At 39.4% G+C, this 10,793-nt stretch overlaps 1 protein-coding gene across 1 annotated transcript in view; it reads right to left on the bottom strand.

The window, feature by feature from the left end:
• Positions 1 to 629: 629 nt before the first annotated feature.
• Positions 630 to 10,793, bottom strand: part of PXDNL (peroxidasin like) — a 307,717-nt gene continuing 297,553 nt past the window's right edge. The window contains exons 22-23 of the mRNA XM_054016741.1: positions 4,756 to 4,866; positions 630 to 2,272 (exon numbers count right to left, since the gene is read on the bottom strand). Coding sequence (XP_053872716.1) covers positions 2,096 to 2,272; positions 4,756 to 4,866 — 288 coding nt within the window. The 3' untranslated portion in view covers positions 630 to 2,095. The remainder of the gene's footprint in view (positions 2,273 to 4,755; positions 4,867 to 10,793) is intronic.

Genomic DNA, 10,793 nt, shown 5'->3' with positions numbered 1-10,793 from the left:
AGAAAACCAACCTTCTGCTGGTGGCATCTGACTCAGATGATGAAAGTGAACATGCTTCGCTCTGCACTGCTTTGTATCGTTATCGAGCAGAACCCGTCATCAATATGGACGCACGTCCTCTGGAATGGTGGTTGAAGCATGAAGGGACATATGAATCTTTAACTCATCTGGCACATAAAGATCTTGCGATGCCGGCTACAACAGTGCCATGAGAACACCTGCTCTCACTTTCAGGTGACATTGTAAACAAGAAGCGGGCAGCATTATCTCCTGCAAATGTAAACAAACTTGTTTGTCTGAGTGACTGACTGAACAAGAAGTAAGGCTGAGTGGACTTGTAAGCTCTAAAGGTTTGCACTGTTTTGTTTTTGAATGCAGTTATTTTTTGTACATAATTCTACATTTGTAAGTTCAACTTTCATGATAAAGTACTTGTATGAGGTGAATTGAAAATACTATTTCTTTTGTTTTTTATAGCACAAATATTTGTAATAAAAAATAAATATAAAGTGAGCTGTAGTTTATAGTTTGTGTTCTCTGTTGTAATTGAAATCAATATATTTGAAAATATAGAAAACATCCAAAATATTTAAATAAATGGTATTCTATTATTGTTTAACAGTGCGATTAATCGTGATTAATTTTTTTAATCACTTGACAGCCCTAGTTCTAAGCAGTGTCTGCAAAAAATGTACATATACAAGTAAATATGCATGTCCAACTTCTACTTTTCCATCTAAGTCAGCTAATTGCACATGAAAATGAACATTTGTGTGCATGCATTTTTTAAGATTCAACTTTGGACCCAGGTTTTGAAAGTGTCTCCTTATTTTAAAAATTGCAGCTTGAAAAAAAAACAAACCCTCATCTCTTTCACGTGAATGATCACAGTATCACAATACTAAGGGATTTGCCATAAGGTTCTACATGTGGGCAAGTTGAACAGATGAGTCCATTCTCTCTCTCTCTTTCTATATATCCTATTGATGTCAACGAGAGATCCATGCAGAATGAGAAAAGGAGTACACATAACTTCCTGGCAAATTAAACTGCACTTATACATTCTTTATCCCCGTTTGGAGACATGTGCATACCTGGCAAGCTCCCTGAGATGTGCTTTAAATTTCCAATCAGAGTCTCAACATGATGAGATTACAAAGAATTGTGCCATGCTACTCTTTCATTTTGATTTTGCAAAAACCCAAGCTCCATAAAGCTAGTATGGAATAAGAATAGAGTCTTATAAAAGGAAACTAAGCTGTTTCTCATAGTATAACACCATCCAAAACAACAACAACAAAAACCCAGCAGGTCAAGTACAAACTTCTTTTCTATAACTCTTTTCTTTAGAACAGTGCAATTTTTAAAAAATTTCTCATTACTAAAATGTGTGTGAATTTTAAAAGAAAACTTTCAGTCAGTGGTTGAATTCTAAGGACATGTCTACACTTGCCTCTGGAGTGATCGATCCAGCAGGGGTTGATATATCGCATCTAGTGAAGATGCGATAAATCACCCGCCGAGCGCTCTCCCATTGACTCTGGTACACCACCGGAGGGAGAGGCGCAGGCGGAGTCAATGGAGGAGCGTCAGCAGTCGACTTGCCGCAGTGAGGACACCGCAGTAAGTAGCTCTAAGTACGTCGACTTCAGCTATGTTATTCATGTAGCTGAAGTTGCGTAACTTAGATCGATCCCCCCACTCTCCCCAATGTAGACCAGGCCTAAGATTCAAAGAAATCCCATGATCCCATGCTTTTAAATCTTTTTGCCTCCCTGCCTTTTGGGAGAAGGAGAACAACAAATTTAAAATTGAATTTATGAATCTAACATTTAACAACTTCCAATGGCAGAGTACAAGATATAATAACCTGTAAAGGGCTTTCAGTAGAGTCTTTCATGCCCTTACTGACCCTTAGATTAGATCTACCAGTGTTGAAAGATAACTTTATAGAATATGCCCACCATGGTGAAAAGCCTAAAGTGACTTGATTGTTTCATCAGTGTTTTTACATCAAACATTTTAGTGCAGGTATTGTAGTCAGCAGTGCTTGTAACTTCTTGTCAGAACCTTTGAATTGGGAGACTACAGCCCCCTAGTAGATAGTTCCTAAAGGTAGCTCCTTGTCCGAGGAATCAGGTTTAAGTTCTACTGGTGATTCTATAGGGTTTTCATTGTCTATGCAGTCTGAACAGCATTTTCCTTCCAGCTTTGTGGGGGTCGAACACTCTACTGAGGGACACGTCTCCACAGTACAGATTATTTGGCCATTCTGAAAGGTAATGTTGAAGTATTAGCACCTTTTTTCCCAATAGAAAAAAAACAGGACAGCACAGTCTCAGTATTTTTTTTACAATTTTCCAGTGCTTTGTATAAAATACAGTAACTGAAAGAATGCAGATGGTCTCTGTCATGCAGAATTGTATAAAATTAGATGATGTACTTATGCACACAAATAAGTGATCATTTTCCTAGTTGTAAGAACAATTTGACAGGTTTCTGAGGTTAATTAGAATACTCACAGCCAAAAAATTGTTCAGCAGTTCTAACTCATATCAAAGTTTTCTAATCTGATACCTTTCTTTTTTTAAAAAAATGTCTTGCACTACGCGACGGTTCAATTTTCACACCGCTGTGCATTGAAAAAATACAAGATTTCCATTCAGATTAATTATAAAACACTTTTATATCTAAGTTCACTGTAAGTAACTATATGTGTGTTCCACTCTACTATTGTTTAACATTAGCATATGCTAATAACCACAATATTTTTTCATTGTCTGTTATATTTGACAATTGAGTCTGCTACAAGGTATAAAATAATTGTAATACGGTAAAAGGCTAAGCTTTAGAAAAGGGTCATAACGTAACATTGCTGAATAACTGTCATAGGACAGTCACCTCCCAGGTGCCCTTTGTGGTGGCCCTACAAGCAGTTCCTTGCCTCAATTTCCCTCTTCCAAACTGACAGTTGTTCAATCGCCTGCCTGCTTTCTGCATCACATGTGATGGGTAACCCTGCCTGGAGCACCCCGCACTGGGAATCCTCATAGCCCGTCTTCTGGGATTTCATCCATTCACCCCTCTCTCCTTCTGGGCCCAACTTTCCAGCATTAAGGCATTAGCAGGTAAGCCCCTCTGCTGCTCCCTGCCGTCAGCTCCCAGCTTTGACTCTCTGGGTTGGGCAGGTCAGCTGGCAAATCCCTCTTCTGCCCTCCCTCAGGAACCACTTACAGTCTCCTGGCTCTGGCAGCTCTCACCTGGTGACCTCTCACTCCCAGGCAGCTCTTACCTCACCTTTTCCTGACTGACTCAGATAGCTCTGACTCCCCAGGGCTCTCTCCCACTTTCTTTATTTTGGACTCTAGGTTCTGGACTCTCCCTTGCCTTTGGACTGTCTCATTCATACCTCCCAGGGGCAGCCCTACCCTCCTCATTATAGCCAAACTAGAGTACACCTGGACTAGATCAGGACTGGTCTCAATTTCCTTTAAGGGGCCAGCCACCCCATTACAGTAAAAAAAAAAAAAGCATTTATTTATAGGGGTTATATTTAAGTCAATATTAGATCTTGGGCCAGATTTTCAAAGGTACTTGGTGCCTAAAGATGCAGATAGTTGCCTAGTGGGATTTTCAAAAACATCTAAGCAGGTGAAGCACCTAATTCCCATGGGTTAGATAAAGTCCAGGACAAAATGATGCCCCCAATCCCACAGATTTATCAATTTTATGCTGTAGTCCCATTGAGATGAAGCAGTCCCATTCACTCCTGTGTGTAAAGTAAAGCATGTGTGTAAGTCTTTTGCAGGATCAAGGCCTATGAGCTGGAATCATTAGATACAAAAAATTCAATACACAAGGATTTAGGAGTTGAAGTTTTGCATACATGTGTGGAGTGAAATTAAACCCTCTGCAGATGGCCCATGTTGTACATAGGCACTATGAATCCCACTTAAGTCTTCTTATGCAGAGGACCTGCAAAAATACCTGTGTATATCTTCAGCGTTATCTTGAAGGAGTAAGTGACTCTTAAATGGAATGTAGGCCTTATGCCCACTGTAGATTTGAGCACATGGAAGCATTATGTGCACATCAATGGCACAGCTAAAGTGTGCGATGTCAAGAAAGATTATGCAGTGGAATTTAGCATTTCTCTGAGGGTGGCAGAAGTGACCTCATCCATGGACAGGAAATTGATGGTGGGCTGTTGCTGGACCATACATCAAAGACCTACCAATTGGTGGGAACCATTTTGTGTAGCCAAAACTCACCTGTTTTTCAGTTGGAAGAATGATGAGACTTGAATTTGATTCAGAATGATATGGAACTATTTGTGCTAAATAAACTAACCTATACATCAAGGAAGTAACCATGCTGTTGGTGCGCCTATTTGTGAAAAAGTGAATTTAGCCCTCACAAAAAGAGAGAACCCAATTAAAGCTGCCTCACACCTTCTGTAAGTGATTTCCACTTATTCAGTATCAGAGCTAAGTTTCTCTGGTATGCACATTTTGCATTTAAGACGAGGTGCAGATTAGACTCAATCTGAAATATTTTGTCCTTTTGTTTAACTGTGGTTATGGCAAATGTTCACTGAATTTCTCCAGAGACTTATGTTCCCTATTATCACTAAGCTATGGAGAGTTGTGAGGCACACTTTTCTTTCTTAATTCATCACTGCAGGATGCTTCAGCTGGCATGATACCAAAGGAAAAAGAGAATTTAATAGCAGAGAAAACGTTCAGCAACACATACCTTACAGCTACAGCTAATGCAGTCTTCCTTCATCCAGTGTTCATTTTCCTTCCGCTGAATCCCATCATCCATGCAAGCTTCCTGCCTCAGGCGAGCCTCCAGCTTGTTTATCTGTAAAAGGAGAGGGAAGAGGTGGGATAGGAAAAGGTGGAAACTAAGCTGAATGAATCATTATTCTTGATAACAACATATTAAAGATTCAAAAACCTTCAGACATTTATTCATTTTCTTACCACCAAACTTTAATCTTGGCTTAATCAGCATTTCTATTTTTGCACAGAACACATCTGCAGTCCAAAAACTACTTGATGATTAAAATACTTTATTTTCCACTTGTATTGTAGCTGATGACCTCACAGCTCTGGCACTCCCCAGGAACCTATATCATGATGTAATTTGGATCAGTGATCAATATGTGATGAACTTCCAGCAAAGAAGCTGTATAGCACAATGAGCCTTCTACTTTCTGGAAACATGAGGGGGTGGGTGGGACCCTGCCTGAGGTCACAAAAGAAATGCATCATGGTCTAATCCTAGTTCATGACAGACACTGGTTTGCACCACAAAGCCATGAAAATTTAGCATGAATGGCAGTCACTGTTCCTTTAAAAAAGGCCTACCACTGGAATAACAAGGATGCTGATGGGTTCTGGAGGCAGCTTGCACAGAATCTCTCTTCACTGTGCTTAATGTCCAACCAGTGTTATTAGGTTACACTTGCAGGAATGCCAGATCAACAGAACATTTAAAGAAAAGCCGTTAAAAAATTACACTGCAGCCCCTTCATTAAGTGGTAAGGTAACAGTAGCCAATTTAAGACAGTTTGTGTAATTTGGAAGGGAAAAAAGGGAAAAACAAAGTCTTCAGAAAAAATAAACATTAAAAAAGGAGGTAAAATGATGAATGAAAGTGCAGTTTTATTGCCAAGGCACAGGTCTATTCTCCTCACATTCTGAATGTTTTGCTCCTATTAATTTTAATGACTCACTGCTACAATCTGACACAGAAAGGAGAAGTCATGCTAAATGCTCTCTGTACATATTTTTCAAACTAATTAGTGAAAAATTATATATTTTCCATTTACTGTAAAGCCCTGATTCTGCAGTGGATTCATGCTAGCCAATCCCATTACAGCGTCAGATCATAATTACAATTCCTAACTTAGCCATGCCCAAATGGTCCAAGGGAACTAGTTCTCTTATAAATGAATGACTTTCAGGTCAGCTCTCTGGCTACCCCTCTGTAGGATATTGCCCTGAATCAACTGCCTGAAAGCCTCCTAACCTTTAAAACAGACTATCTGAAGAAGGCCCCAACCAGATTGACCTACATTTGTAATGGGACCCAGCTAGGGTGACCAGACAGCAAGTGTGAAAAATCAGGACAGGGGGTCCTCCATGGAGGAATCTCCAGCTCATACACATGACTTCAGCTCATACACATTTTCCTTGAGAGTGGGTGATGCAGGTCTGAATAAGGACTTGGGGATTTGATCCTAGAATATTAAAATATAATACAGTTTAGTTAAAGTTAGTAAGTAGCAGTAAACCGATCACTGGGAGGCAAGTCAGTGGCTTTCAACTTTGAGCTTACACAATTCCAGTTCCAGTCAAACACAGGGAACACGGGCGTAGGAGGAAATAGAATTCCTACCTGTGGAGAATTATTCTTCACTTTTGATTAATAAGAACCCATACTAAGCTTCGAGCATATACCTCATGCATTATTTTACGTAATATGAAAATGTACTGTACCCGAGCCTTGCTTCAAGTATATTGTTTTATATAAATAACTTCTACTTTGAAGATCAAGTGTTTCTAAATTAATAATAAAAATAGCAGCAACCAAGTGCTGTCAGACCTTTTGCACCCATTAGCGGTTCATACTTAAAAAGGGAACGTCAATACGTTTGCCTTGAAATCTGCTCATTTTGTTGATAGAAGTACTAACAGACTGTGCTCTGGAGAATAATTTATCTTTGAAACCCCAAGTCACACTTAAGTGTTTTCCTAAATGGAAAGTTGAAGTTTGAAAGAGAATGAAAATGCATAAATTAATTCACAGGTTATACAGTATCAAATGTTTTTTTAAATGATTTTAATTGAGGACCTCTGACTTTTTACAATTGAATGTATCTTTCCATCCTGCTGTAACTTCTTACAAAATTCCTCTCTTGGCACCATCCCAACACTACGGCAATTGACTGGAGCAACAAGAACAATAAAAACCATTAACACAGCAGTAACACACATGTACTGCGTGTGTGTCATAGGATACTGGAAGACTATTTTTTAGCTTGTTAGCGCTCCAGGTAGGATCAAACTCTTCTGTGTTTGTACACCTCCAGCACAGTGGGACCCCAATCACGATTAGGGCCTTTGAGTGATAACAATACAGAAATGAATAGATTCATTTATTCTAAATCCAAAAGGGACCATTGTAATCATCTTGTCTGACCTCCTGACTACCGTGAATTAATTCCTGCTTGAACTAGAGAATCTCTTTACAAAAAAAATATGAATTACCCTCACTGTTAATAATGTATGCCTTATTTCTAATCAGAGTTTGCCTAACTTCACCTTAATACTAATTTCAGTCAAACATATGACAACTTCTTTTTATTTACATGAGAAAAGTGGTTTTATTTAGATGTAGCAAGGTTTCACAAATATGATCCAATTGTTTGTGCAGTTGCAGTGAAACTACTGCATATCATTCTTCTACCATGACATTCAGAAAAAGGGGGTTATCATCAGAGTTCAAGATTAGGAAATAGATCTGCATCCCATAATTACTTCAGTAATAACTAGGTATCTTGTATTTGAGCAAAAGAAGTTTGATCTATCTGGAGGATCCTCCAATGAATTAGAATTGTCATTTGAGGGAATAACATTCCTTAAAGAAAAAGCAAAAACCCCCATAGAAATATACCTCCAGCTATTGAGCTGAATCTCCCACAGTAGTGGTTTTAATTACAGCAAAAATCAGAACTCTGCCGTCCACCACTTAGATCCAAAACGGTAATTTATGAGAAATCTATTGCAACAGTTCTATCCTTATATAAAATAAAATTCTTTTCATGCTTTAAAAAGGTGCTAAATGGATTTAGTAAATGTTTTGATATATTTCAAACGTATTTCTGCATCATTGCAATTATCAAAATATTGAGCTGTTAAATCAATGTCTGCCAGCTGCATGCTGTATGTGCAAAAGGGTGGAAAATCTGTCTGAGTACTCTGTAGGACAACGGAAGAACAAGAAATAAACAGACATAATTATCTACTGATACTCTGCTTTTTCCTATTGTTAAATTTTATTATATTTTTGAAATGTATTTCACTTATGACAAGTATTGAGAAGCTGATTGTTGCTGTTTGTTAATTACACCAACAATAACTTGAAATGAAAATATGTCCTTTATATCAATCAAGAGGTTAATTTCATAGGCTCAGATCACACCTTTCTGAAACACAGTCAGGGAGGTGGCATGTTTCCTCTCTCCCTCCCAACAAAGCCCTGACAACCTGTGGATTTTGGAATAACTGTTGGGTGTCATAGCCATCTGTGCATAGGTCGTGTTCTTATGCCAGAGAGAGGTGAAGACGGAACTAAAACAATGCTGTTACAACAGTACCATAGGACCATGGCTTCCCACACCTACTGATGCCCTGGAACCTCTGGAAAGGAAAGTTCTGCAGTGAAGTGATGCTCCACTTGAGTTAATAGAGCCTCAGACTATTAAGTGGATTCCCCATATGGTGGATGTATCTAGGCACCTGTCCCCATCAACCCACACTATGTGTAGATCTTCAGTTCAGCTGAGGGCTCTCTGCAGGGTCTGAGGCTGGGATGGGTGAAGCCATGAGGTAGGTTTCCCACAAAGAAAGCAGGTATGATCCAGCATATATACAATACAGTCTTTACTTTACATCAATTAAACAAGGTGACATTAGTTTGAGACAGAAACCAAATAAATCACAGCTCCTGAGAGATGATTTTCTCCATCACATTTTAAGCATGGTAGCCATTAAATACTGACATGTATATGACAGAGCTTTGAAGGGAATGATAAGTTTATAGGTATTTTTGTTATGCTTATTGTCACCTGATGGCCAACATGAGAATAGCTATTTACTGTTAGAAGCCATAGGGCTGTATAGAGCATGCTCCAGTGGGCGGGGTGAAGCGGGGTGTGAGGAAGTTTTTGCAAGATAGAGTATGGTTAGTTGTCTATGAACCCGTTTTTGAATCTGTACAGTTGTATTTTGGTTCTCCATATACTGCACTGGCGATGAGGATCAACTGGAAAACGATAACCAGCAAGTTCTACACATTGTATAAGTGACAACCTTTTTTTTTTTGATTGCAAAGAAAAATAGCTGCATATGGAAAACGAAAGAGTATGATACAGAGTAGGAGGACTGGATTCAGTAGTCAAAGAGACTTTCCTAGTAGTCCATTGTAAATGATATAGAGGGTGATAACAAGAAACATGCCATTTTACTGAGTGTGTGTGGACCAAAACAGAGTTGGATTAGAAGTTTGCTGGCACCAGAAAAGACCAGAGCCAAATCCTTCGATGAGCTGGTTAATGCTGTCATGCACCATCACAACCCCATGCCATCAGAGATCGTGCAGAGTTTTAAATGTAACAGTTTTTCCTGTCAACTTGGAATGTCCATGGCTTGTTTTGTAGTAAAACTGCATCGTTTGTCAGAGCACTGTGGTTTTGGAGATGCATTAAATGCCATACTGTGGGATAGACTTATCTGTGGTGTCTGTGATGAAAAAATTCAGAAATCTCAGTTGGCAGAGTCCATCTTAGATTTTTAAAAAGCACTGGAAATAGCACAAGGTATGGACGTAGTTGCACAGCATGCTTTGGATTTACAGGGAAGCACTAAGCAGCACTTAGATAGCGAAACAGTCTTGAGCACCGTGCACAAATTGTCCAGCACTGCACAGAAAGCAAATGAATCTTTAAGAAAACAGGTATCTCCTTAAGAACATACAAAATTGCTTTTACGCTGAGGAGAGACATGACCAGATCTTCTGCCCATACAAGGATAGAGAGTACTGGGTTTGTCAGAAGTGAGGTCACTTTGCAAAAGTTTGCTGTAAAAAAAGAAGACATATGGAAAGGAAAATGAAGGTCACAAGAAAGAGGTTCATCATACTGCAGAGGAGGAAGAGGAGCCAGAAGCTGAGGACTTGGTAAATACTATGTTTAATGTTACCAGCAAAAGCCAAAAGGAGAAGACATTGTGAGTGGATGTCACAATTAATGGACAAATAACAACCATGGAGATAGATATGGGCGTGTTTCTGTCTATAATCAGCAAGGTTACTTATCACCAGTTGTGGCCAAGGGACAATACACCAGAGACGGGATTGGCAAAGGTGGTGTTACGTACATATACAGCATAACAAATTCCAGTTAGAGGTACAGCTGATATGGAGGTGGGATACCAGGACCAAAAACCATCCCTCAGGGGGCAAAAATGGTTAAAGCTATTAGAACTTAACTGGGCAGACAGCGACAATGTCCATAACACTAACTATAGAAGCACATATTGAAAAACACTCAGAACTGTTCAGGGAGGGTCTTGGTATTCTGAAAGAGGCCACTGGCAGAATTTACGTGGATCCAGATGCTAAATCATGTTTCCTTAAGCGAGGGCCAGTACCCTATGTCATGTGCCATAAGGTAGACCAAGAACTGAACTGATTTACAGGCAGCTGGTATTATTGAGCCCATCCAATTCTCAGACTGGACTGCTCCTGTTGTCCCAGGGTTGAAATCACATGGTGGAGTGAGTATATGTGGAACTATGAGGTCACGGTCAACCATGTGGTCAAGTTAGATATGTATCCACTCCCCAGGCTTTAAGATCTGTATGCTACCTTATCGGGGGAAAACTTCCACAAAAATCAATGTAAATAATGCATATCTCCAAAACTCTCTGGACAATAGAGCTAAGCCCTATGTAACAATCAATACTCCCAAAGCATTGTTTCATTACAACTGCCTCCCATTC

This window comes from Malaclemys terrapin, chromosome 2 (assembly GCF_027887155.1).
Source record: "Malaclemys terrapin pileata isolate rMalTer1 chromosome 2, rMalTer1.hap1, whole genome shotgun sequence".
NCBI lineage: Eukaryota > Metazoa > Chordata > Testudines > Emydidae > Malaclemys > Malaclemys terrapin.
Note: the sequence above shows the minus strand (reverse complement) of the source record. Positions and strands in the feature narration are given on the sequence as shown.